The sequence below is a fragment of the Epinephelus lanceolatus genome, chromosome 20 (genome assembly GCF_041903045.1).
Source record: "Epinephelus lanceolatus isolate andai-2023 chromosome 20, ASM4190304v1, whole genome shotgun sequence".
Taxonomy (NCBI): domain Eukaryota; kingdom Metazoa; phylum Chordata; class Actinopteri; order Perciformes; family Serranidae; genus Epinephelus; species Epinephelus lanceolatus.
Genome location: NC_135753.1, coordinates 34061977 through 34087265, shown reverse-complemented (window position 1 = coordinate 34087265; position 25289 = coordinate 34061977). Strand labels below are relative to the sequence as shown.

The following is a 25289-nucleotide window of genomic DNA, read 5'->3' as shown; positions in this document are numbered from 1 at the left end:
ATTCAGATCAGACGGCAGCCACTCCAGCGCCTGTTGGGGTGCGGTGCTTTGGAGATGTTTAGCATGCTCTGTTTGAGATGATGTCAAAGAGAAAACAGCTACTTCACACAGAGAGCCTTGAAATATGTCAGTAATTAAAAGGGAAATAAAGGGGATGCGTTGTTTTTGTTTATCAAAGTAGTAGCACTCAGGGAAGAATAGATTAGCATGTGTGCTAAATGTGAAGAATGTTAGGATCACCTGTTTGTTGATAAGTGAACAGGTAAATGTAGGTAAAAGCTGTCATTTGCTTTTTCTTGGTAAATTAGAGTTGTGAAGTTGGAAGCAGCTTGTTCCAGAATTATTTCCTCATTGTAAATTCCAGTTTCCAAGTATTCTCAATGTGTCTGAACATAGAAACACTCATTTTTTAGATAGAGTAACAATACTATAAGTGTTTTCTAGGACTCTCTTGTAACCATTTAACTTTAAAAATCAAGTTTTATACATCAGTTTGTCATGGCTGTCACTGTAAATTCTACGATACCCTTGATTCTGTTGCTGCTGCGGAGAATCCAGTGAGACGTATGAATCAGAGAGGTAGGCACAGTCGCCAAATCAGTCCAAAACTGACCCAGAATCTGGAGGTGATCTCATCGGCTTGGTTAAAAAGCACAGACATTAGGTTCGGCTCATTGGGCCTCATTCACAAATATCCTCCGAAGTGTTTTCTTTAATCAGAGAGTTCCTGAAAAAGTCTGCGTCACACTCATGACAAACCACAGAATTGTTTGCACCTCTGTGCTTGTCTTTGTGAATTGTGCAGGAAGTGAAAGCCAAACAAGCTGTCATATTTAGTAGCATCAGTTGTGGAAATAAAGTAACACAAAGAAATGATTAACAGGATGCTGTTACCCGTTCTTTCAATAATTTATCTGTAAAAGGACGCACGACTTATTAAAAAAGGTTCGATCTCAAATCTAAGACTGAAATACTTCTTCCAAATACAAAAGAGAGACACTGACCATGGGAGGTGGACAGGCGTGCCCGCATCACTCTCTGCAAATAGATCTACATGGTCCTGGATGATGGTTTAACTCCTCAGGACACAATCTACAACATAAAATATGCGCTTGCACAAAGAGACCTACTTTAGGCCTGTAAATAATGTGATTAATCACTAATTAGACCATAATGCCTTAGCAAGAGGGTCCCTGGTTCAAATCCAGGGTGAGGGAGCCCTTCTGTGCAGAGTTTGCATGTTCTCCCCGTGTCACTGTGGGTTTCCTCCAGGTGCTCCAGCTTCCTCCCACAGTCCAAAGACACGCAGGTTAACTGGTGACTCTAAAATGTCTGTACCTTTTGAGCTTTAGTATAAGTACCAGATATTGTCTTGACACAGTTGGTCATCTTGACTTTAGTCTTATTAAATCAAACAAGAGAGACTGACGTCGATACAAGCCTCGGCAGTGGTCACCTGTCAGTCACCTGACATTGTTTAGACAGAAAACAAATTTGACTTTTACTTCATGTTCCCTGGATGCCTGAAAAAAATCTTGTTTCAGCTTTTGCCAAACTTACATTTTGAGATCTTGAGCTCATAAGTGACCCCACGTCCAGCTCCTGTCCTGACCAGGAAATGTGAACTGGTCTCATCCCAGCTCCTCTAAACCATCTCTGGGCCCATTTGGGTCTGATCCAGTGTCCCTTTGTTACCCTGAAACAAACCCACTGACCCTGTTTGCTGCTCCCATCCACCCCAGCGGTACCATTGCTCCAGATCCCTGTCAGCACCACACAGCAGGAGAGGACCACCTCGTGGCTCAAGGTTACCGAGTGCCTCAGTTCCTGCCCTGCCCGGTGCTCATTCTGTCAATGGACTCTGGACAATTTGGCGGACAGAGTTGCCTTTACGTGCCATTGCCGGTTCGACAAAACAATAGCACCATTCTCGCTAATGTGGCAAGACATGCCCAGTGGAAATTGAATTGCTTTCCACAGAAGCAGCTCTGTGACGATCAATTACCCAACCAAGACCGTTTTGTGGGTCACTCGGAGGACGAAAGGGAGCAGGGCTGCTCCATAGGATATATTAGAGCCTGGGAAAGTGTGGCTGTATGTGACAGTTGGATCTGTGGGGGCACTTCGGAGCAGTGTGTTTTTCCAGAAAAAAAGCATGCAATGCATTTTATTTTTTTTAACCCAGTAGGTCTTATTTCCTGACCCAAATGTCGGCAGTGTGATTGCGTCAAATCTGAGATCAGGTGCTTCTTGCAGCAGGTGGGTGTCGGATCGCCAAGTACGTTGACGTGTAAATCAGGGGGCGGCAGGCCGTCCAGAGTTCAGTATGTGGTCATGTTTTCAGTGTGACATGCAGACTGGTGGCCAGCTGATGATGCAGTTCATTTTTCTAAAGACCCCAAGCATGTGACTGGGCAGTATAGATGACAAGGCAGCCCTCTCTCTGACAGGGACAGTGCACAACAATGGCTTTACAGTGGCTGCTCCGCTACTGGAACTTTTCTCTGGATGGATGTAGAGAGGGATGGGGGGGCTCGGTGAGGGGAGGGCTGGCTGGCTGGCTGGCTTGGCAGACTCTGGGTGGTGGGCTGAGTGACCCATGACCCATACGAACGGGACACAATGCACTGTTCTGTCACTGCATGTCCACCCCCATCATGCACGCACACACACACGCACACACTGAAACTCAAACACCCTGAGTCATGGTATGTGGGCCAATGGGTAGATGGGCTGGAGATTTAAATGTGCCCTTTTAATTGTGTGTAGCCCAGTAGCCCACTTTCCCATGTTTCTTGGCCCTGTCACCACAAGGCTGCAGTCATTATTATTCATTAATCTACAATGACAAACGTCCATCACAAGTAGCCAGGGCCCAAAGCCATGTCTTTGCCAGTTTCTTATTTCATTGCCTTGTGATCATACGAGTAGGGCTGCCTCCGACTAAGAATATTCCTAGTCAACCAGTAGTCTGAGCGAGCCGCCTGTTAATGACGCTGTGGGCTAATGGGCATGTAGCTACTTCCATGTTTCAGATGATACGTCATGTTTGTAGTCGACCAATGAAGATGAGTTTACATATCACCTTGGGTTCGTCCTTCACCTTCTCAAAATGATCCCACACTTTCCTGCCCAACATGTTATTAACTAGCCTGTGGAATAACCGCAGGTACCAGCCCTGGAAATTAACCTGACTCCTGACACTTCCTGTCTGTCCTTTCAAATTAAAGTCCCCACATGGTCCAGTCATATATGTTTGGATTTATTTTGACAAGGTGCTTCTAATAGAGTTTCAAGTTGTTGTTTTTTTCCTGCAACTTAAGCCTAGTTCACATTACACAATTTTCACCCTGATTTTGCGTCGCTGAGACTATGGTAATCTTCTGAGTGTTCATACCTGGCGACATGTCTCTGTCAGCGGGAGTCTCGCCAACTGCGTTACGACTTGTGTGTGCACACCACAAGATTTCTCCACTGAGCCCTCGCCTACAGAGCCCCAGATAACGGGTGACGTCACCAAACTACGTTTCTTAACTTACGACGCATCGTAAAGGCATGGATATTCTTCCCAGTGTTGAATCAGATCTGTCTCCAGGGCCTGGGTCCAAACACAACACGCTCCCTGTGATCCCGTGGAGGCCGCCATTGTTGTTGTTGCTTGCCGGCTTGTCAGTGTTGCCAGATATTGGGAGAGAAACAAGCAACCAGGGCTATGGAAACAAGCCCAAAAGAAGCGACTATCATGCGTTCAAATAGCTTATTAGACGGATATATATAGAGAAAGGTGATGTTTAGAGAGCAAGCCCAAATAAGCAACTCCACAAGCCCAAAGTCATGGTTAATAAGCGGACCTGGCAAGTGGCAACCCTGCCAGCGTGTCCTCCGCACATTTCTTCTGTCCTCCTGCGTGCTGACGTGGGACGTATCCTGCCTCTCATTGGCTGATGCTCTTTGTCAGTCGTGTCACACTTCTCCAGTTTTCTAGCATGCCGGATATCCAGTCCCAGTCACAGACGAGAGGGCGACTTGCTCGTAAGCTTGTTCACACACGAGGACTCGTCGTGGCAGACTATCTGCCGACTCATCTCCGACCCAAGGTGGCTCTCAAGATCCTCTGCGACGTCAAAATCAGGGTGAAAATCGTGTGAACAAGCCATAAGCAAGCGATGAAATCTTGCCAACGAAGTTTTGCCGTTTTGTCGACTAATAGGGAGCGGCCCTACACACAGCCATGGCTGCTTTTGTCTGCTTATCATGTATGTCTTCCATGAACACTTCCCCTGTACACTAGGCACCAGTATGATGTTAACAAAATGCCTACAGTCTCTGTTTAGTGATGTATCATGGTGTTTTGCCATTGATTTGCAGTTGCTGGGGCTGAAACAGTCAGTCAGATTTATATTGGAACATAGAGCGACACATTGATCCTAAAAACAGCCCTGACCCCATTTTCTGACACCACTCTATTCCTAACAGTTATTTAATCATTGAAAACCATGTATCAACACCAACTGCATCCCATCCACCTTGTGTACTCTGTTAGACCTTAATCAGCAATAATTTGTGTTTTCTCCATATGTTCAAGTGTTAGATAATTTTTCACTGCCAGGACATAAATCTGTGTTGTAGTAAATATGCAGTTTTGTTGTTCCTCAAAGTCTCCTCCTGTGCTGTGCCTGAGGCGGAGGAGTAGAGTGAGCCGTCCAAACCACCCGCTGTGCTTTTGGTTCACTCTCTCCGCTCAGGTAATTCCATTTCCTCATTGTGGACGTGAATGCAGGCGTCCCCTCTGTGGGAGGCCCCCGCTGTCAGGCTCTCTCAGCCCAGATGTGCTTTCACTGTCTGCTGGCCCCCAGAACAAACCCACTCCCTCCATTACCTCTCTCCCTCCTCTCTCTAGTGGTCACCCTCATCCTCTCTTTCCTCAGGCTTCTTGTTTCCTTCTATCCTTCGTCTTTTAGTGCCGATCTCTCACTACTCTGTAAATACCACCTCTGCAGTCACTCTTATCTGTCATAATCTTGCCTGATGTTAAAAAAGACATCCGTAGTTTCCGCTCGGTGATGAGTTAAACCTGGATCAGACCCTGTGTTGTCTTTAAAAGCACTGTGCTTTACTTAGCAACCACAAAAACACATAGCAACTATGCATTTTCATTCTGCTGATGTTTGCTGGAATATATTTCAACCTTCGTCGCTCTCTCAGATTGTTGTTAAAAATTCAATACCTTGCAGAGTATGTTCCAAGAAACCTGTCTTTCACCTCTAGCTGAAACACACCACTTCCTGTGTCTGTCTGTGTTCTGTTGTGTGTCTGTGTATGTGTGTTTACCACAGCCTGCTGGTTAGAGGGTTTCGTCTGGGAGGAAGTTTCCATTTCCCTTGTGGGTGGCTATCGCCTGTTGAAGTGGTACACGCAGCCCCTCAGCGCTCAGCACGGATTCAATCAGCGTTGCACAGAGCATGATATCAAGTGGTGGCCTGAATATTTCAGCCTGTGTTCCCATGCTAACATACACGCCTGCACAAACACTCTTAAATCTCTATAACGCACCCTATAGCACTCCACGGAGGGTTAAAGGGTTATGTTGGAGTGTGGCAGCAGAGGAGGAAAGCGGGAGAGATGTGTGGAACTGTGCCACTTGAACCTCCAGGGCGGCAGGATGGCGCTTATCTGGGTCACATTCTGGAGAGGAGGATCATTAAATTTGGAGCATTAGAAATGAGCTACATGAGAGCAAACACACACTAATGCATATGCATGGTTTCAAGGCGTTCACACATTGACACAAAGTGTGAGCCGCACGCTGACTGAGCTCGCCATCATGGTCTTTATTTTGCTGCTGCACCTAAAGCTGAAATGGCATTGTGAGATAAAAGCACTCCTCGCTGTGTGTTTGATTTTCAATTAACCTGATTCACTGGGGTTAATACCCCGATGCGCCACAACCGGCGTGCTCGGCAGCACCAAGGCGCTCCCACTCTGTTCTTACCCGTAATGAATCATCATCTGTTTGAGCTCATAAAGACACACTCGTCTTTGTCTCTGCCGTGGGCACTCTGTGAAGGAAAAAAGCAGGAACTAATGTGCATGAACATAATGAAAACTCAAAGTGGACTCTATCATCAGGTTGGTGTTCTGGTGTACAGAGATAGCCAGTCCAGAGGACTCCCTCGTGGGCGTGGCCCAGTTTAACAGCAGAAATTATATCTTTCGGGCTCAGAGGTTTACATGGTGACTCATTCATAATTGCCGCACTGTATCCATTCATTATTTGCTCGCTCTTGTAAGCATCCTGAAGCTATAATTAGGCATTCATTATTGATTTGAAATGGAGGTGCACTGATGCATCAGCATGCTGAGGGAATCCTGTTTCGGTCGTATATTTGTTCTGCCAATATTTGGTCCATCATTGATTTCGCTTTTTGTTTTTGTGAGCATGTCCGGGGGATCAGGGAGGATCTCAGCATTTGACTGCATGTTAGTGTTACCGCACATGTCCACAAAGAAACACTGGTTTACATAACAGAATTGGTCGATCTGGGATTAGCATTGCATGATGTGATCTTCCATTTAAACTTTGACAATATATTGACGAGGGATGTCACGAGAAGTCGATGCCGAAATTCTGAGAATATGATGGCACTTGTTTTTCTCTAATATCGTATGGGGATGCAATTCTTCCAGGCCTAATGGGGCAGCATGAATGTCGAAGGCAGAAAAAGAACGCCTATCGGCATGAAGGAAGATGGCGACAGGTGCAGCTTCAACGTCAGCACCATCTTGACTCGTCGAATAGAAAAATGTTATTTCCTGATTCCAGTATTTTGTTAATTCTTTGCAATGGGAGCACTGTGTATTATGTATTTATGCTATGCTACAAATGCCAGTAGCGTGATGAGGTGCTTAACATATATTTTGTGCTGAGCGCTACATGATTGGCGTTTTGGCCACCTGTTGTCCTGCACAGTGTACACATTTGTGTGTGTCTCTGTCGCAGTAGTGTCTGAGCATCGGGCACTAACACTCTATCCGAGTCTGTCTCTCAGCTGGCTCATCACAACAAAATCGTGACGTTCCCATGACGGACAGCTCCTCCCACCAATCTGGCGCTCCACTAACGAGGTAGATAATGGCTCTAATCTGTCATCATCTTCATCTATTTTGGCTGACCTTTCCATTGACAGACCGGGAGGAAGCAGCGAAAGGGGCGTCGGGATCAGCTGTGATCACTTTGTTTTCACGCACAGCTGGTGGCAGACTTACCCACAACTCCAAAATCTAATCTCGATAATCTTCTTCCAACACTCGATAAAAGGAGAGAAAACACAGCGGGTTTCGGCAATTTGATGATTGCGGCTTGTTGGATGTTATTTGCTGTGTAAAATTGGGTTTGAAATGGCTTTTGTGGGGCTGTTTTTGTGTTGGCTGAGATTAGGGCCCTTCGAGTTGTTGTTGGCTTCTTTCTTGGCCACATTCAGAGCAGTTTGCAGTGCAGCGTCTCTCTGTGTGACTGGAGCGTGTGAACCACAGACTTTATGACCCCTGGATCGCGAACCCTGACCTTTAATGGCCTGTTGGGTGAACTTTGAGCACGGCCACCCGTCAAGAAGTCCACTCAGTCTCTTTCTCTCCTTTCTCTTCCTCATCTGCTCTGTATTTTCTTTTCCACGCTTCCTCACTCCATCTTTCTCCCTCCCTCTGTCTCTGAGAGGCTCAGGTCATTCAGCTAATGAGCGCTCCTATTTAAGGCGAGCACCGCGGCCCTAAATAGATCTTAAGATCCTTTAATCGGCCGCTGAGGCCCGTTCTGCTCCGTGTGACGACAGTTGGGATGCAGAGAGGCTGTTGAAGTAGCCACCACCTGCTACATCTACATACCTGCTCGGGACCCCCCAGCCCCGGCCGGACTCCTCTGTCTTTTTTGGATCATGTTTTCATACCTGAGGACCCCGCACTACATTGTGAGTAGCTGTTGTTCTGCGCTGTCCAAAAGCAGGCTTAGTGGATGTGACTGGCAGTGTTGAGGCTTAGGCTACTTGGCTGCGGGAAAAGTAGAGCAGGTGTTAGTGGGTCTCGGTCCCTGTCATGGGCTCTGGTAATGACTGCAGAGCTGCACTGAAAACTGAGGTTCGGATTCAACCGTGTGTATTTCATGTGATCGTTATGTGGTTATTGCCAGAGATGGAAATTAGCTAAGTATATTTATTAAAGTATTGTTCTGTATGTACAATGTTGAGATTCTTGTGCTAAGTATAAAGTAGAGTTTTTCCATTTAATGCTGCTTTATACCTCTGCTACAACAACAACAACCCAACAGCTTTCTAGAAACAAGTAAAATCACGTTTTAGATATATATGTGGCACCTGTTCTTGCATTTTTACAATTTTACCAAGTGTCATATGTTGATAGACACCTGTTGGCTTTAGCTAGCTAACATGACACATTGAACTCAAGGGAGAAGGCTCTTGCACATAGTAAGAAATGATTCCAAACATTCATCAGCGTCCGACACACTTCTGCTCTATTTATTCAACAGTAACAAATCCACAGCAACAGTGTGTTATCTTGAATATCGTGCATTTCGGAGCTGAAATGACTAGTTTATTAGTTAAATGACGAGGGCAGGGCGACGTGGAGAAAATTAAATATCACATATTTTTGTACAAAGTACCTCGATACTGTTATTGCAACAGTATTGCAGGGTTGAAGTGGGTAAAGGCAAATAATAAACCAGCTATAACAGTCTGGTAAGTTCAGAAAATGACGTAAATGACATCACGTTACTGTAATGCAGCCTTTGGGGCGGCAGTAACTCAGTCCTTGGGGACATGGGTCCCCGTCAGGACCAAATATGGAGTGTGGGCTGGTAGCTAGTTAGGTGCTAGTTCGCCTCCTGGGCACTGCAGAGGTGCCATTAAGAGAGGCACTAAACCCCCAACTGTACTACTCTATGGGCAGCTCCCCTTGCTCTGACATCTCTCCATTTAAGCTGTTTGTGCGTGTGTGTGTGTTTCGGGCCTGTGTGTAAATAACAACAGAATGGGAAACAAATCGAATTTCCCCTCAGGGATTAAAAGAAGTATATCTTATGTCTTTCGTCTTTAAAACCAGGAAAAGACAACACTTACTACGATACTACAATATCCAAAGTCCAAGACTATATCTTATCTCATGCCACGATATTAATATAATGTCAATATATTGCACAGCCCTTTGATTCACAGAAAGTTACTTAACAGCTACTCTGATAAATGATTAAAAGTTTGTCATTTTTTAAGCAAACTTGTCAAATATTCACTAGTTCAGACTCTTCTATTGTGATGATTTGTTGCATCTCTGTTTTATTTCATTGTAAAGTGACTTTGAGCATATTGGTCGGACAAAACAAGCATCTTTTAAGCTGCCACCCTGGACTCTTTATAAATCAAAAGATTAATCGCGAAGATAATCTGCAAATTAATCGAGCTAACAGGGAGGGTTACCTGTTACACATTTTGCATTCTCGGAACCCATTGGCTGTATTCGGCATCTGACTTCCGGCAGACGGCGATACAGCCTCTGGGGGCAGACCCCCGATTTTTTGGCATTCCGGTTTGATTTGGGCGGAGGAGGCGAATTTCCGTTTCCGATTTCCGTTTATATATAAGTAAATATGCTGAACCATTGCGATGGATTCAGAGTTTGCAGTGACGCCAATTATGTTCCGCCTCGTTAGTTCACTGCACGGACCGTTTAACCTGGCAACAACTGGAGCCGGCTCAAACGTGATTGGTCAATATTTCACGCAGACTACAAACAGCCTACAACCAGAAACCAGGGCTCTTCTGCTCTTCTTTCAGAGGCAAGATCTCCGGGGTTTGCCTACAGACTCTACAGTACATTCACTGAATGTAGAGTCTGTATATAGAGACTACACATTTTGCAGTTCGTACAGTTTGTGATGCAAAAACAACTCCTCATGTTGTTCTTCTCATAAGCTCTCAGTCATTCTGGTTTCCCACACACCTCAAAATTATGTCACCCAGAAAACATTTAAAATTAGCTTCACCCTGATAGCAACACATCATTAATAATAATAATAATCATACAATGAGGAGTGGGAGTGGCCATTTGGCTATTGACTTTTGCTTTTGATCCTCAAGTACAATTTCAGGGCGTCTGCAGGTCCTTAAAAAGTCTTAAAATGTCTTAAATTCAAATTTATAACTATAAAAAAAGTCATTAAATAGTCTTTAATTTGAATTAGTGAGGCCTCAAGTGCTACAGATATTTTATCGTATTTCATTCATCAATTTTTAGATTTCTTTTTGTGAACATGAATGAAGCTTTTTTATATAAAAGTCCACATTTCTAATGTTACAAATCTTTTAAAATTATTATACTGTCATATTACTTAATATTTGCACTTACCTGTTGGCAAAATGTGGATTAACTTAACTCACTTTAATAACCATATTCTTACACCTACCTATGCACAAAACCACATATATATACTTCTTACCTGCAGTGCTTAAATAAGTACAACATAATTTGTCCTTAAATCTGTCCTAAATTTGATTTAAGATGTCTTGAAAGTGTCTAAAAAAGCATTAAATTTAACTGTCTGATGCCCTGATTTTGCTCCTAAACATCTCTACTTTGTAGTTTTGCTTCTTTAACTCAAGTAAAGGATCTGATTTTTTTCTTGAGTCATGCTGAATCATTGTTGTTTCAGTTTCTTCGAGGGACATGAGGGAAAGGGACGGAGTAGATCGCTCCGAGGAGTACGAGCAAACCTCGGCTTCCTATTGTTGAGGTTTTGGGTTACATAAGAGAGAAAGAGGCTGATGGTTGTTTTCAGTGTTCTCTTTCAGCATCAAAAGGAGTCCATGACTGATTCACAGAGTGAGTATAAAGAGGATCTGACCTTCAGTTAACTGCAGGGCAAATGCAGTTCAACTCGAACGGCTGGCTGACGAGGATCGAGTCTGTCAGTGAACAGAGCTGATATTGTGGGATGTGACAGTGCCTCCAGGTTGCGTGTGCACGCTCATGTCGGAGCACACAGGTGATTGTGTTCATGATTGAGGCTTTTCTTCAACACAGAATGGGTTAAATGCTCTTTTCTTCGCAGCGCTGACACACCTGTCCTTCTCAGTGGACGTAAAGATGGAGGAAAGCCTTGCTGGCTTAACCCTCTCCACCCCCTGCTCGCCATGGTAACCACAGCTGTCAAGTATACCTACTGTGGCTCTATTCTTCTCTACAGCTCCGGTCTTTTCTGTGTGTCTTTGTGCCACAGTGTTTCTGCCCACTCCCTCCGTCCAGTAGGAACTGAATAACCCGTGTGACTCTTTACACCTCTCTTTAACCCCCCCCTCCTTGATTTCTTTTCTCCCACCACCTCTCTTCTCCTCCTGTCATTGTCAGCTGCTCGGCTGTAGTGACTGACGGCTCACTGGCCATTGTTGTCCTCTGTACCAAGAGCCCTTGTGTCCCGCGCTGTCGCCGCACTTCATGTGGCACCGCCTCAATAGACCTCAGGCTGCTGCCACCAGGCCCCCTGGGTCTGCTCCGTCATGCCCATCAACCCCCCCAATCTGTGGGGCAGGCGGGAATCAAATAAATCAGAGCCTAGTTTAAAGGCTCACGTCACACAAATACAATTAAACATCCACCTGCTGTGTAATTATGCAAACTACTTCCTATGGAATACACCTGCTGATGGTGTGTCGTCATGTCGAAGGATGGATGAGAGCCATGCAGGTTTGCTGATGTAAAATAACAGCTGTTATCTCAGGGTTGGCATGTCTTTCCCACCCAACATGGCAACATTACATGATGCATGCTCGTGGTATTTTACAAGAGCTGCTGCAACTAATCCGCCAGTTATTTTCTCATTTAATTACGTAACCATTTTGTCTAAAAAGTGTCATAGAACAGTTAAAAAAAGCCCCAGTTTAATTTCCCAGAGGTGAAAGTATCATCGTTTCCATCATACACTGCACTTCAGTCTCAGGGTCCTGCTACAGACATCTTTCACCGCGGATACATCAACTCGTCGTAGTAGGAAAAGCACATGTGAAATTAATAACATTAACGATGGCTCGGCTCCACTAAGTGTCCCAGAAGGCTATTCCAGTGAGCCAGCATACACAAAATCAGGAGAAGTAGAATCCAGGCACCATTAAAGTTATTACATAGACCTGCTGTGACATGTCAGAAAGGTCTGTTGATCATTCTGGCTCGCTGACACACTGTCAAGGCTTAATGGGACACTATATAAAAATATATATCTGTATAAAACAGGCCCATCATTAATGTTTTGGACAACTCAAAATGTCTGCTGTGAAAGACCTGTCTGGAACAGGCACACCTACATATAATGCAGGTATAATTAATCTAACAAGGAGTCAGATTTTATATCCTGAGAAAAGTTTAACACACCTTAATGACTGTGGGCAGTGTGTTGTGATAGTGCTGTAGTATGAAGTTCCCTGTTGTTCCAACCATTACAGCAAACCATGGCTGCATTGTACTGTACAACACTGTTCTGCAGTGGTTCCCAGGCTTTATTCTTCAGCTGACAGCCCCTGATTGAAATGACATATTTATGGATATTTCATGTTATATTCAGTGCTTAACAGTAACAGTGCAAAACAAGTGATAAACTGAACAGTTAACCTAAAGTTTGAAAGCAGTAGCTGCAGGAAGTTTGTGTAAAAGGAGCAATTTGGATTAGGGCTGCCACGATTAGTCGACTAATCGATGACTAATCGACTATTAAAATAATCAGTGACTATTTTAGTAGGCGACTAATAGGTTTGAGTCATTTTTCATAGAAAAGTACTATAAAAGTACCCCAAAATACTCTTATTGCAGCTTCTTACGTTGAAATATTGGCAGCTTTACACACTCTCCCATGACGGTGAACTAAAACCCTTCGGCGTGAGTATGAAACAAGACATTAGATGACATAATTTTGGGGTTTGGGAGAGACAGACTGACATTTTTCAACATTTTAACACATTTTTCGATGAAATGATTAGTCGACTAATCGAAGAAATAATCGACAGATGAGTCGACAATGAAAATAATCGTTAGTTGCAGCCCTAATTTGGATGAATTTGAGCAAATTTCTGTGAATATTGCATCAAACATGAGTTTTGCTGCTATTTGAAGGAACTTTTTATACAGTTGTCTGTCTGTATTACATATTTTTAAAGTTTTTAACAATCGTACAAACTTAATATTCTTCTTTTCTGACAAATTCAGTGTTTTCTTCTCCCTGATGCTTGGTGATTGTTTTATTAGCTCTTCGATTGGTGGTTAACTCTTCACTTTATAATGCAGAATGAGGCTGTTCAGCAGAGAGTGAAGGCTGTGTGACTAGAGTAGCTTGTGTTTGGGAACCAATGCTGTACTCTATGTGTTGCTAACACACAATGGCAAAACAAAATTGCTATCTGCATAGATATATGGCAGTCCCAGTGACCCCACTTTAATCTGTCCCTTTTGTCCCATGAATACCGACCACCAGAGACCGTAGTCAACACCTGAAATGAATCTTGGCAATGAAGGTGAATTAATGGCACCTAAAGAAGTTGCAGCCCCAGTCACTGATTAGTACCAATAAGACTGTGTCAAATACGAAACAGATTGACTTAGGCCCAGTTCCATTCCTTATTTTGACCCCTCATTTCCAAGTGCCCTTATTTGCCCCAACCAAAGGGTAGTTGTTGAAATGTTCCCCTATGAAATGGGACAATCCTTCAAGGCCCTGATACATTATCAGTAGGCTATTCGTCATCTGTGTAAACACACACGACTATGGCAATAATCATATTATCACAATGACATTTGCCTTTTATCTGACAGAGATAGGAAAGCATGGACGCTCATGATTGCTCACAACTTGAGTTTCACACTCTCAGTTCATCAAACAAGTCACCAAATAAAAAAGAACACTGTGCATTACCAGGCCATTAGCGGTGCTCTGTAGGCTAACGTTAGCAACCTGTGCTCCTACTTAGTCAGTTTGAACTGTTTGAGTGTCATGCACAAATCCGCAATAACAATGTAATATTAGCCAGTTTGTTAGTCAGCTACAAAGACATGAGCATTTTTGGGCTTCAGTAATGACACATAAATCTGCTTTTTCTCCTGCAAAAATTTAGGACGAAACCCCCAAACTGCACTAAGAGAAATAAGCCCTTTTTAAACAGGAATTGTGCAAATTTGCAGGAAAGCCCAATCAGTCTTTTTTCAGCATTGGCAGTATAAAAACAAAATCAGGGAGTGCAGCAAAATGACGCCTACCTACTTTTGTTTATATAGAATGCGCCTTTTTCGGGGCAATGGGGGGCGTGAGCAAGTAACAAAACGTGTAGCTCAGCGTGTGACGTAAACAGTGACGTGGGAGGGAAGCCGCGGCTGGTCAGTCCTTCGACTCTCTCATAAGTCGGCCCGTCCTTCACCGTCCCCGTCATCTGATGGTTAATGGCCTCTTCGTTTGAAAGAGAACAAGGAGGGCGCGCAATTCCTTGTCTCCCCAGTTGCTCATCTTTACAGTGTCTGTCATGTTTGTGTTTCCCTCTTGCTACTAGCTGCTCGCTAATTCCTGCTATCAGCTGTTTCCTGTTTATCCACCGGCAGTGGCTCGCACATGCAGCGTCATCAACAGCTCCTCCCACAAGTCTTCAACAGCACCTCCCGTTGCGGAAGGCCGCCTCGTTCTTTTTAAACCAAAAAGGTTCTGCCAATATGACTACGCTACGAGACGTGTCTAAGCGCTCGCAGCTTGCCGACAAAACGACCCAACATTCGGCGAATATCTGAGTGTAAAAGGGGCTATAATGAATGACTAGTATGCATCACCCTCTGTGACCTGGGGTCTCATTTATACACAGGCACAAATCGAGGTCTGAAAGAGGTGTACGTTGCTTCCCACGCAAAAGTTGTGATGTTTAAAAACACACTTAATGGGAGTAACTTTGACCCATGCTTATGAACATTTTGTAGACGGTGAGGTGGAAGCCTGATTGTAGAAATTGTCGATTTTTTTTTGGGATTGTGTCCATTTTTGCATTTTTAGAATGGATCCTACGCATTGTTTTACGAATGAGATCCCAAGATTGTTTTCTTAATTAGAGTCGGTGTCCTCTATGTTTTCACTTTGCCAACAACGTGTCAAGCAGTGGAACCTGTCAGGAATACACACCACCAGTACATTTTTTCTTAGATGTACAGTTGTGTTTTATTTTTGCTGCCTTTCACCACGGTGTCTGTCATAAGCTGTTAGGCTCAGGCGTGATTATCTATAGGGGGTCACTGTAGCAAATCCTTGTTCATAACAGGTGCTTAAGACTTTCCCAGTATACTGTATTCTTTCCCAGCAGCCACACTGTGTAGACTTTACCGTCTAATGCCTCAAATTGAATGCAATCTTTTTGCTATTCTTGCTACAGAGCTTACTTATATTTAGATAGATTTAAATTGAGCTACTGTGTGCGTTCAAACCAAAGCGTATAGGTAAATATTATGCATCTCAGATTTAAGGCAGCAGTATCGTAGACCAGTGAAGGAGACTTTGCAAGGCTGAATTAAACCCTCATGCCAACAAGAACCCACTCCTTCATAGTGTCCTTGAGTAAGACAGAGCATCTACCACACGACTCTGAACTTTGACCTCCCTGCAGAGGGTAATAAGACATTTCTCTAGTGTGAATCAATAAAGAGTGTTTTAATCCGTCACTGTCTCCAAACTGATTGACACAGTCTGCTCTGTTCTGCAGAAGGAACACATGTAATCAGAGCGCTATCAGCACAAACGCAGGCTCAGTAATCTGTGAAATGGTTATCAGCAGTGGAGAAATGTCACTGGGTACTGGGACGTCCCTGCTATCTAACATGTTGATACCTCGGCTCTGCTGCAGTCCACTCTTGATATATGTGGCGTTTGCACTGCGGAGACAGTAACCTGATCTGTTTTTGTCCCAGTCCCAGCGTGATGTGCTGATGTGTCTGCACTGGGGAAGTCTCTGGATCCTGAGATCAGGATGGAGGAAGGAAGCATGCTTGCACTTTCCTGGCACCAACAGACTAACACTGCTTGTTTCAGTTTTATTTACTGATTTATTAGTCTCATCCTCATGTTTATTCACATTTTTGGAGCTGATACCAGCTTGAAATGTGATGTTGGTTTTAGTTCAGACTGCCATGTAATCAGGCTGGTACTGACTGCGTATGACACATCCTGTTATTTTCTTCTCAGCTGCTCAGGATTCACAGAAATGTGACTAATTTGATCTTAAGTCGCTGCAGATGACAGAGGCACACACACTCGCAGTGCTGCAGGAGATGTAATAATATTAGCAGCGTGTTTACAGCAGTCATTAATTCATTAGCCCAACACAGAATACATGTAATCTGTGTCTTCTGTAAGCCAGTCCACTAAAACAGGAAGTATTGAGGGCTCTTTGTTCCCGCTATAAGTGATATTCTCCCTTTAATGACCCTTAGATGCTTTTAGTGGTTTTATTAGACATATAGAGTGTGTGTGTGTGTGTGTGTGTGTGTGTGTGTTGCACATGTTTAAAGAGGAATCTGTGGCCGTGCATAAATTCTCCTCCTCTCTGAAAGCCAAAGGCTCACAGAAGTCTCATTGATGTTTGAAGAGAACAGAGACTGGGCTAACTGGGCAGCTTGAGGAGAATATGTGCAGGAGTGTGAATGTTCCAGATTTATTGTGCTGCAGAGTGGAAGTAACCTCTTGTTTATGTGCCAGTCAGATCCACTATAAAAAGAAAACAGTTGGTGGTGCACGTGCACACGAACTGGTAGACACACTGATATTAACACAATGAAGTGGAATATGGAAAGCAATGACACACAGCAGATAGTGATTGAAATTGAGTCTTACTGATTGGACAAGAATGGATATTAGAAGGCAGACATGTGGAATATAACAGTTAACAGACGATAATTATCTAATGCTCATCATAAAGGGAAATGTTAATGCTACAGCATGCAATGATGTTTCAAATCATAGTCTTCTTTCAGTTTTTACCAACAGTTTGGGCTCGGCCCTTTCCTGTTTCCATGACAATGGCTGCAACTATTATTTCCATTATAGTTTAATCTGCCAGTTAGTTTCTTGATTAATTTTCATAAAATGGTGATTAATGTCCAGAGTCAAAGGCGACGTCTTCGCCCTGTTTTGTTTGAATAATAGACAGTTTTTTGAAGACTAAGGAAACTGGCGAATATTTAAATCGAAGAAACTGGAGCAAGTTTTTTTTCATTATTTTATTTTATTTTTTTACAGAACCAATCACAGCATTTATTTACATTAATATCCGGATAGAAAAACCTTGTGTCATGTACATAAAATCAAACGGCGCTGAGCGAACACTGCCTCAATTATTTAGTTTTTCGCCACCTAAAACAAAACCCACCAAGACAAATCAGTATCAGCTTAAATGTGCAATATATTTACAATAGTTTCACCACTTGACTTTGTCGTCAGACAGCCTTTTTCTAGCAGATACTTGAAGCTGTTATATCAAAGCTGCCAGACTATCGAGGCATTGATTCTTTATTGTGTAAGGTAAAGTGGAGCAAATATTCAAATACAGCCTACACTTACACTAATACTGTTTTTTAGGTGGGTAAAATACATTTAGCTGCGTCTCTGTCTGCAGCAGCACATTGCTTAGTTTCCAAGCTTGTGGATTTGGTTTATCACAGATGCTAGCAAAGCAACACAGTAAATAAAAACTACATTGTTGTCATGTTATTTTATTTTATTATCTTTTTATAAAAAGTTACTTTATTCCGTTGACTTTTTTAATATGCTGTCATTTTCTCTGTCTTGAGTGTCTTGAAAGGCGCCTATAAATAAATGCATTAGAAAATAAGCTCAGCAGAAACATCAGATAGGTCAGACCACAGTTTTTAACTATATACCTTACAACATTACTGCTACTTGCTTAAAAATCAACAAGTGTGATGATTTCACATATCTCATATTAACTGTAATTAATTGCCAGTTGTTTACCCGGAAAAAATGTTAGAAATAAAAAAATATGAGTAAGAAAACAAAGCAAGAATACCCTGCAAATATATTCTGTAAACAACATAATTATTTTTTGTCCCAAAAGGAGTAAGGAGAGGAGTAAGGAGAAATGAATACGTATCAAATCCTAACCCCTTTTTCATCAATAAACTTAATATTAAACACGAATATTCCCACTGTTCACCATGCTCACCTCGATCAAATCAGTCAACGAAAAGAAAACTTTTTTTTTTTAAAAGATTATTTTTTGGGCTTTTTTTGGCTTTAATGGACAGGACAGAGTGAAGAGTGTGAAGTGGGGGGATGACATGCAGCAAAGGGTTGCAAGCCGGAGTCAAACTCGCAACTGCTGCAGCAAGGCATCACCTTTTATACACACATATCGTATACATATCATATACCACATATCGATAAATCGACTGTTGTTGCATCGCAGCTCTTAACATGAGAGTGCCCTGGTGTACAAAGCCAGGGTCGTAGGGAAATGGTTTCACCGTTTGGTGCAAAAAAACTGGCGTGCACCCCATCTTACACCTTTGGGATGAATTGGGACGCCTGCTTCAAGCTGGGCCTTGTGAACCAACATGAGTGTTGGACCTCACTTCTGCTCTTGTGTCTGAATGGGAACAGTTCTCATCAGTCAGGTTCCAAAGTCTGAAACACCAGTAAACCAGAAAGTGGAGGCTGTTCAGCAGAATAATGATCAAGTATTACCATCAATATGGCTGTAATGTTCAGGTGACTATTTATTTTCGACCATGTATGGAGTGATCTTTGTCCTGTACAAAGTTCTGTAACTTCCCTTCCTCTGAATATTTAGCTTATATGTTGATGTAAGATGTTATCATCACGATTAAAATGAGATTCTGTGGTGAGCAGAAGGAAATCACCCCTGTCTTCCTCCTCTGGCCTCCTCCAGCTCTTCGAAACCCTCTGAGTGTCTCTATCTGTTTCCACATAAACAGAGCAGATTAGCAGCAAGATTTGAGGGAATATTAATAACCTCCTCTAAACCACAGCCAGCTGCCTCCCAGGCCACAGCTAAAGACAGAGGGAGGGAGCTGCTGCAGGTTTGTCCAATATTCACTGGATCCAGACTATAATGAGCTGTCACAAAGTGTGATTATGTGCCTTTATGATATAGTTTGTGCTGCTGGTGATGTGTTCAGTTGGGCACTTTGCATCCAGTGTCAGATTATATTATACTGGAAATAGTAAGTTTTGAGCTCAAACCAAAACTAGATTTAGAAGTGTCTCTGGGCAGGACTGAGACTCGTCCTCTGTGTGCAGCGAGACCTGTCTGTCTCTGCTGATGCTTCTGAGAACTGATATGTGCAGCTAATAGGCTTTCACGCTGAATTAATAACCAGCAAAACACTGCATGTGGGTTGGACCCATGGAGGCTTCTGGTGAAGACACAGTGACGCTCTGTTCTACATGATGAGGGAGAGATGAATTTTTCTGCTCGTGCCTCTCTGTATCAGACCATGATGTCATTCATCCACAAGTGGAAACATGTCTGCTTTTGATGACTCCATGAACTAGCTTTGGTGTGACGCTGTCCCTGTCGTAGCCCACATAGCCTAATTGTAAAACTAATATAATATTTGTGTTGCCTCGGCTCAAACCAACCGGTTATTTTAGATTTTGGTGTCATGGAAATTAAAGAAGTTGTGTTTTTTACAGGGCAGAGAACAACCTCACCTTCATCCATGATTTTTAGTAGTGATGGCCAAATGAAGCCTCATGAAGCATTTTCTTTATTTTCTGAGCCCACTAGATGGTGCTTTTTGTTCAACAAAAGGTTGAAAGTTTCACTGAATTGCCATTCTTTGAGCTTCTCTCTTTAAAGCATAAGCGCCATCTAGTGGGCTCAGAAATTAAGGAAAAGGCTTCATGAGGCTTCATTTGGCCATCACTAATTTTTAGTGTCCAATGTGAAATGCCTTGAAGCATAAAACAGAGTAAAACCCACTTGAATGTGCATAAATTCAGTCAGATTCAGACTCCAAATATACCCGAGGATAATAAATCCGATCAAAATGCGATCCCCTGTAGCAGATATAAACTGAGGAGAACCACCAACACTTGCTGCAGCACAAAGCTTCACTAGTTAAAGGCGCTGTATGTAAGAATGTGGCCAAAACGGTTACTGCACTCAAATTCAAAATACTGCCGCGAGTCGTGTCCGCCCCCCCTTCCCCTGCTGATTCGAGATTGCTGGACAGCAGCACGCTGGAGACTGATTTGTTTACCCACGGGCGGCTGCCGTGATCTTCGGTTTTCCAGCACACCGTTCGAACAAGTCTGGCTTCTCTGCTGCTAATGCTGCTGCCGGGATACAGCTGAGAAGGAGCTGGATGCTAATGCTATGTACCGGGACACTGCTAACGCTGCTGCCGGGATACAGCAGGGAATAACAGTTGAAAGTATTCGAAATGTCCATCCCCGTCTAGCTATGATGCTAGTTAGCCAACTTTGGCTAAAGTTTACCTGTCGAGGAGAAGAGTAGCCACTTCAACATCCGATTTCAGATTCTTCTCCGCTTTCAACCGTCTCCACCGTTCACAAGTATCTCCTATATAGACCCTCGCTTTGCCTCGAGTTTTGTCTTGGCGTTTTGGGAATCATAACAAGGTCGTTTGGGTTTAGTCGCACCGTCAGCCACTGTAGCTCAGTCGTAACTGTAACTGACACTGAGACTCTACTGACTGCGTGACTGGTAGACGGCAGTGGGTGGCGCAAAAGGCCAAAACACAAATTCAAAACATAAACATGATTTGCAGACCGTAAAAGGTTTTTAAAATGCGAATATTCTGGCTGTACTATTGTTGTCGGTGAGATCAGTATGTTATATGAACATTATTCCTTATTCTCTGTGACATATTTGGATGATTTTACGACTGTTTGCTTTAGATTTCTTACATATAGCTCCTTTAAAAGGTAAAATAGATACAGCATAGTATTGCAATGTTTTTGTGAGGCAATATGGTATCGTTACACGGATGCCAAGTATATATTTTTTTTAAGACTATTTTTGGGGCTTTTATTGCCTATATTGCAGGCAAGGGTGGGAGGCAGGATAGAAATGACACGCAGCAAAGGTCCGCAGGTTGGAATTGAACCTGAACTGCTGCAGAGGACCAGCCTACATGGGGCGGACACTCTACGCACTGAGTGAGAGGCTACCCCTAGATTTTCATTATACAAATAACATTATTACATATACAAATGAACCTTTACTAGAATAATAACATCAGTTACTTTTTTAGTCCACTAGAGACATTTTGTTGCAATAAAAAATAACCATGACCGTACCCAACCAAACTAGACTGCATGCTAATCAGACCCAGCCCAGCTCAAGATCCAAGTCAGGTTTCAGATTGTAGGAATTGAGTGGACCCATGAAGTAAGGCTGCAACTGACAATTATTGTATTCCCAATAAATCTTTGAAGCTTGAGGCCATTTCCTTTATTAATTTATTAACCATGCAGTTTAGAAAATGTTCAAAATACCATCACAATTTCATAGATTCCCATGTGGTATCTTCAGATTGCTTGTTTTGTTTTACCAACAGTTTAAACCCCCCAAAATACTGACTTTACTATAATGTAAAAGAAGGAAAAACCCATGCTGAGTTTGCATGTTCTCCCTGTGTCAGCGTGGGTTTCCTCCAGGTGCTCCAGCTTCCTCCCACAGTCCAAAGACATGCAGGTTAACTGGTGACTCTAAATTGTCCGTAGGTGTGAATGTGAGTGTGAATGGTTGTCTGTCTCTATGTGTCAGCCCTGTGATAGTCTGGTGACCTGTCCAGGGTGAACCCTGCCTCTCACCCGTGACCCCTAACAGGATAAATGGTAACGGAAAGTGAATGAATGAATAATCAAGCACATGTTTGCGGCATCTTAAGGGCCACCACTAGAGCTGCAACTCAGTTATTTTCATTGTTGATTTTCTTGATTAATCAATCGGTTGTTTGGTCTAAAAAAATACCAGAAAATGCTAAAAAACAATTGTCAATCAATGTTTTCCAAAGATGATGTCCAGTAAAGAAACCAGAAAACTTAAGAAGCAGCAATTTTATTTCTTAAAAAATTACCCAAACCAATCAACAGTTATTAAATTAGTTGGTGATTCATTCAGTAGTTGTTTCAATTGATTGCAGCTCCAGCCACCACTGTACAGGTCCTCACAGCTTTTACCTCCGCCCTGCCTCCTCGACCAGCCATTCAGCACCCAGTAAAGGCTGCTAGTGTAATTAGCTTGAACCAATCACGTTGAAGGCGTGAGGGCAGGATTAGTCATTAACCCAGGGCTTAGCTGTCGGCTGTCAGCCACACAGGAATGCTGCTAAATCTCTGTTTCAGCCATGTGCTCCCTGCCACCAAGAAATAATAATTCTGGAAGCAAAATTGTTCTTAAAATACAGCAGCACTGTCTGCTGTTCTGTTAATAGCCAGAGCCACGATTGGACAGATCAGACGCCAGCTGGAAATGTCTGTGTCACATGTGTAGCCCGGGTGCTGCTCTTTTCATGTCCTGAACATGACACTGCTGTAGTTGTTGCACCTGAACGCAGCCTGTATTGGCACCAATTAACCAAGTGTTCCTGGTCTCAAATGTCAGAATCTAATATGTAATGTTTGGTGTTGTCGGCACAGAGCGGACCCTCTGTTTGTTTTGGCCTTGCAGTGGGAGAAAGCCCGATGGCAGTGAGTTTGAACACAGCGTCTTTGTTCGGCGTAGACCACTCAAAATGAGTAATAAGAGAGAGATTTGGCAGTGCCGCTTCCATTAAAGAAATTGAATTTTCCTTCGGTGCGTCGTCGATATTTTTTCCCCCAAACCTGTTCGCGACTAAACAGAACAAATTGATGCTGTCAGAGCGCTGGCAGGTCGTTTGACTTCTGCAGCCAGAATTCATTTATCAGGCCCCTTCCCGTTCTGTCCTCTCTCTCAGGAGTGCACGCAGAATCCATCACATCCTGTTCTTCCTATTTATTGGATGGTTGTATGGGTAACAGATTGCAGAGCTGCTCTGTCATCCCGTCCCACAAGCCTGGCTGTCTGTCTCACACTTTGATCACAGAGCACAGACGCTGGCTCGCGACCGTTGTGCAGCTTTAAAGAAGTGGTGCATCTGAGTCCAGCGTTGGCGCAATGTGAAGAGAAAGAGGAGGTCAGGAGGAGGAGGAGGAGGGGTGGGAGACCTGGACAGACTGCTGGGGGTCTGGGAGTCACTCCTGCTGCGTGGATCTGTGGCCTCTGACCCCCCCGAGGAGAGGAACGTAGGAGTCTGTCTCTGCATAGCATGCACATGTGCACATGCTGTCTCTTTGTCTCTGTTTCACCCACACACTGCTTTTTCTCAGTGTTTCTCAGAGGAAAGGCCCAGTGTCTCACCAGCATTAGAAATGGTAAAATTTGAAGGTGAATTTAGTTTAGGATTAACTTAAATCTACATTAAAATTTGCATCCAACTTTGGTGGAGTTTGATGTGCTAATTTGCGCCACTGACCAATAGCAAGCCACCTTCATACTGCTGACTTTTGAAGGGATGGAGAGCTGGAGAGTTCAAAATGGAGGTAGCTATGGATATATAAAGGAAACTGGATGCAGCATTGACCCTGCTCATACCTATGAAAGTTGCTCAGTTGCTCATGAAGCCAAAAATGTTCCCAGGTGTCAGATTACCTGGATCTTCTGCATCACTGACGAGTGGCTGACTTCTTCTGGTTAGTTTAGCTACTTCCAGTTTAGCCCTCTGCTAACTTAAATGGGGATCAGATGATTTCATCATGTGTCTCTTCTAGACTTTTGAAATGTCATCGAACTGAATGGACCAAATCTGTATAGTGAAAAGAGTCATTTAATGGAGGTTTGATGCTAAAAAAAAAATGTATCCACTGATTCACAGACGTCTCTTTGTCAATTTAAATGTACAGGATAAAGTTTTTTGGGCCCCATGGCTTCACGTGAGGGACCCAGAGGTTGACGTCTGGCCACTCTGTCACATTGGCTTCAAAGTGCGGCTCACTTCCTGCGGGCCTGGTTGCACTATTCACTTTTAGTTAACCTACTAATGTCGGAGTAAAAAATGTTCCACAAATGCAGAATGGTTTTAGACGGTTGTGAAGCAGAAGGCGATTGTACAGATACTTCTTAGTTAGCAACTAGCTAAGCTAACAAGTTCGCCAATTGACTACTAGCAAGCTTGTTAGCATGGAGAGAACAAAATGGTGCACAGCAGGGGGCTTCAACGTCTTTTAGACCAAGGTTCAAAGAGGCAGAGCAGGGGCCCACTACTACATACATTGTGTGAAATTAAGTTGCACTTGGGATAACTCTGAATATTTTCTGGTCTTCTCTTATTTAAACTGCCTGTAGCTGCAGTCAGTAGCAGTTGTCCCATGGCTAGTTTCAGTAGCTTCACCTGTTGCACCTACGCTGGTGGTTTCTGTGTAGCCTGGAAATCCAGACCCAAATCTAGACAGATTTAGGGTCTGGCTATGAGTAATGAAAATGGCCCAACTCGAGGGGCGGCACCAAGCATGCATTTGTAAATATCACTGCACGCAATTGGATAACACTAGGACCAATCAGAACAATACACGGGGTAACGTATACACTTAGCTACCAGCGGAGCTAACTGGTAGATTAGACTCTTGCTGTATCTGGTCGGCAAAACAGCAAAAACGTCCTTCTTGCAAAGGAAAGATTTGAGCGCCGTCTTCTGTTCCTCTTTTAGAGAAAAAGCCAAGTCTAACTCGTTCATTGTAGCGTCTGAAGCCGTTTCAAACAACTGGTGTTCATCCGTAGCCATCTTGCATTGGTTACTGACTGATTCCGGACTTCGTCATCGCAGCGCTGTCGTCATCTGTTTAGCTCGCCTCTGGCCCGCCTATATCAGATACACCGACGTGATTGGTGCAGCTCGGCTCCAACAGCATGGGTAATGAGCATCATTACTGATTGCCAGAGTGACTCAGAGTGAATCTTTTAATAAAATGTAAATGTTAACTTACTAGATTACATCACCATTATGGACAGGTGCTGCACAGTGATTTTTCACATGTTTGCAGGGAAGGATTTATGGGTAACAGTTAGCCTTTCATCAGTGTTGTGACTGGAAATTAAATTAAATGTTGAATGTAGATGAAGATTTTTGAAGAAAACAACCCTGAAAAACTTTGATTAAATTATCAAATATATAGATATATAGATTTGGCT

At 43.3% G+C, this 25289-nt stretch overlaps 1 protein-coding gene across 11 annotated transcripts in view; it reads left to right on the top strand.

Annotated features, from left to right (window-relative positions):
* Positions 1-25289, top strand: part of arhgap12b (Rho GTPase activating protein 12b) — an 81950-nt gene that overhangs the window by 22696 nt on the left and 33965 nt on the right. Inside the window, exon 1 of one of the 11 annotated variants that reach the window (XM_033638808.2) lies at positions 7834-7964. The exons of the other annotated variants lie outside the window; for them this stretch is intronic. Within the exon in view, the coding sequence (XP_033494699.1) occupies positions 7932-7964 (33 nt within the window). The 5' untranslated portion in view covers positions 7834-7931. Of the gene's footprint in view, positions 1-7833; positions 7965-25289 lie in introns of those variants that run through there. 11 annotated transcript variants of the gene reach the window in all.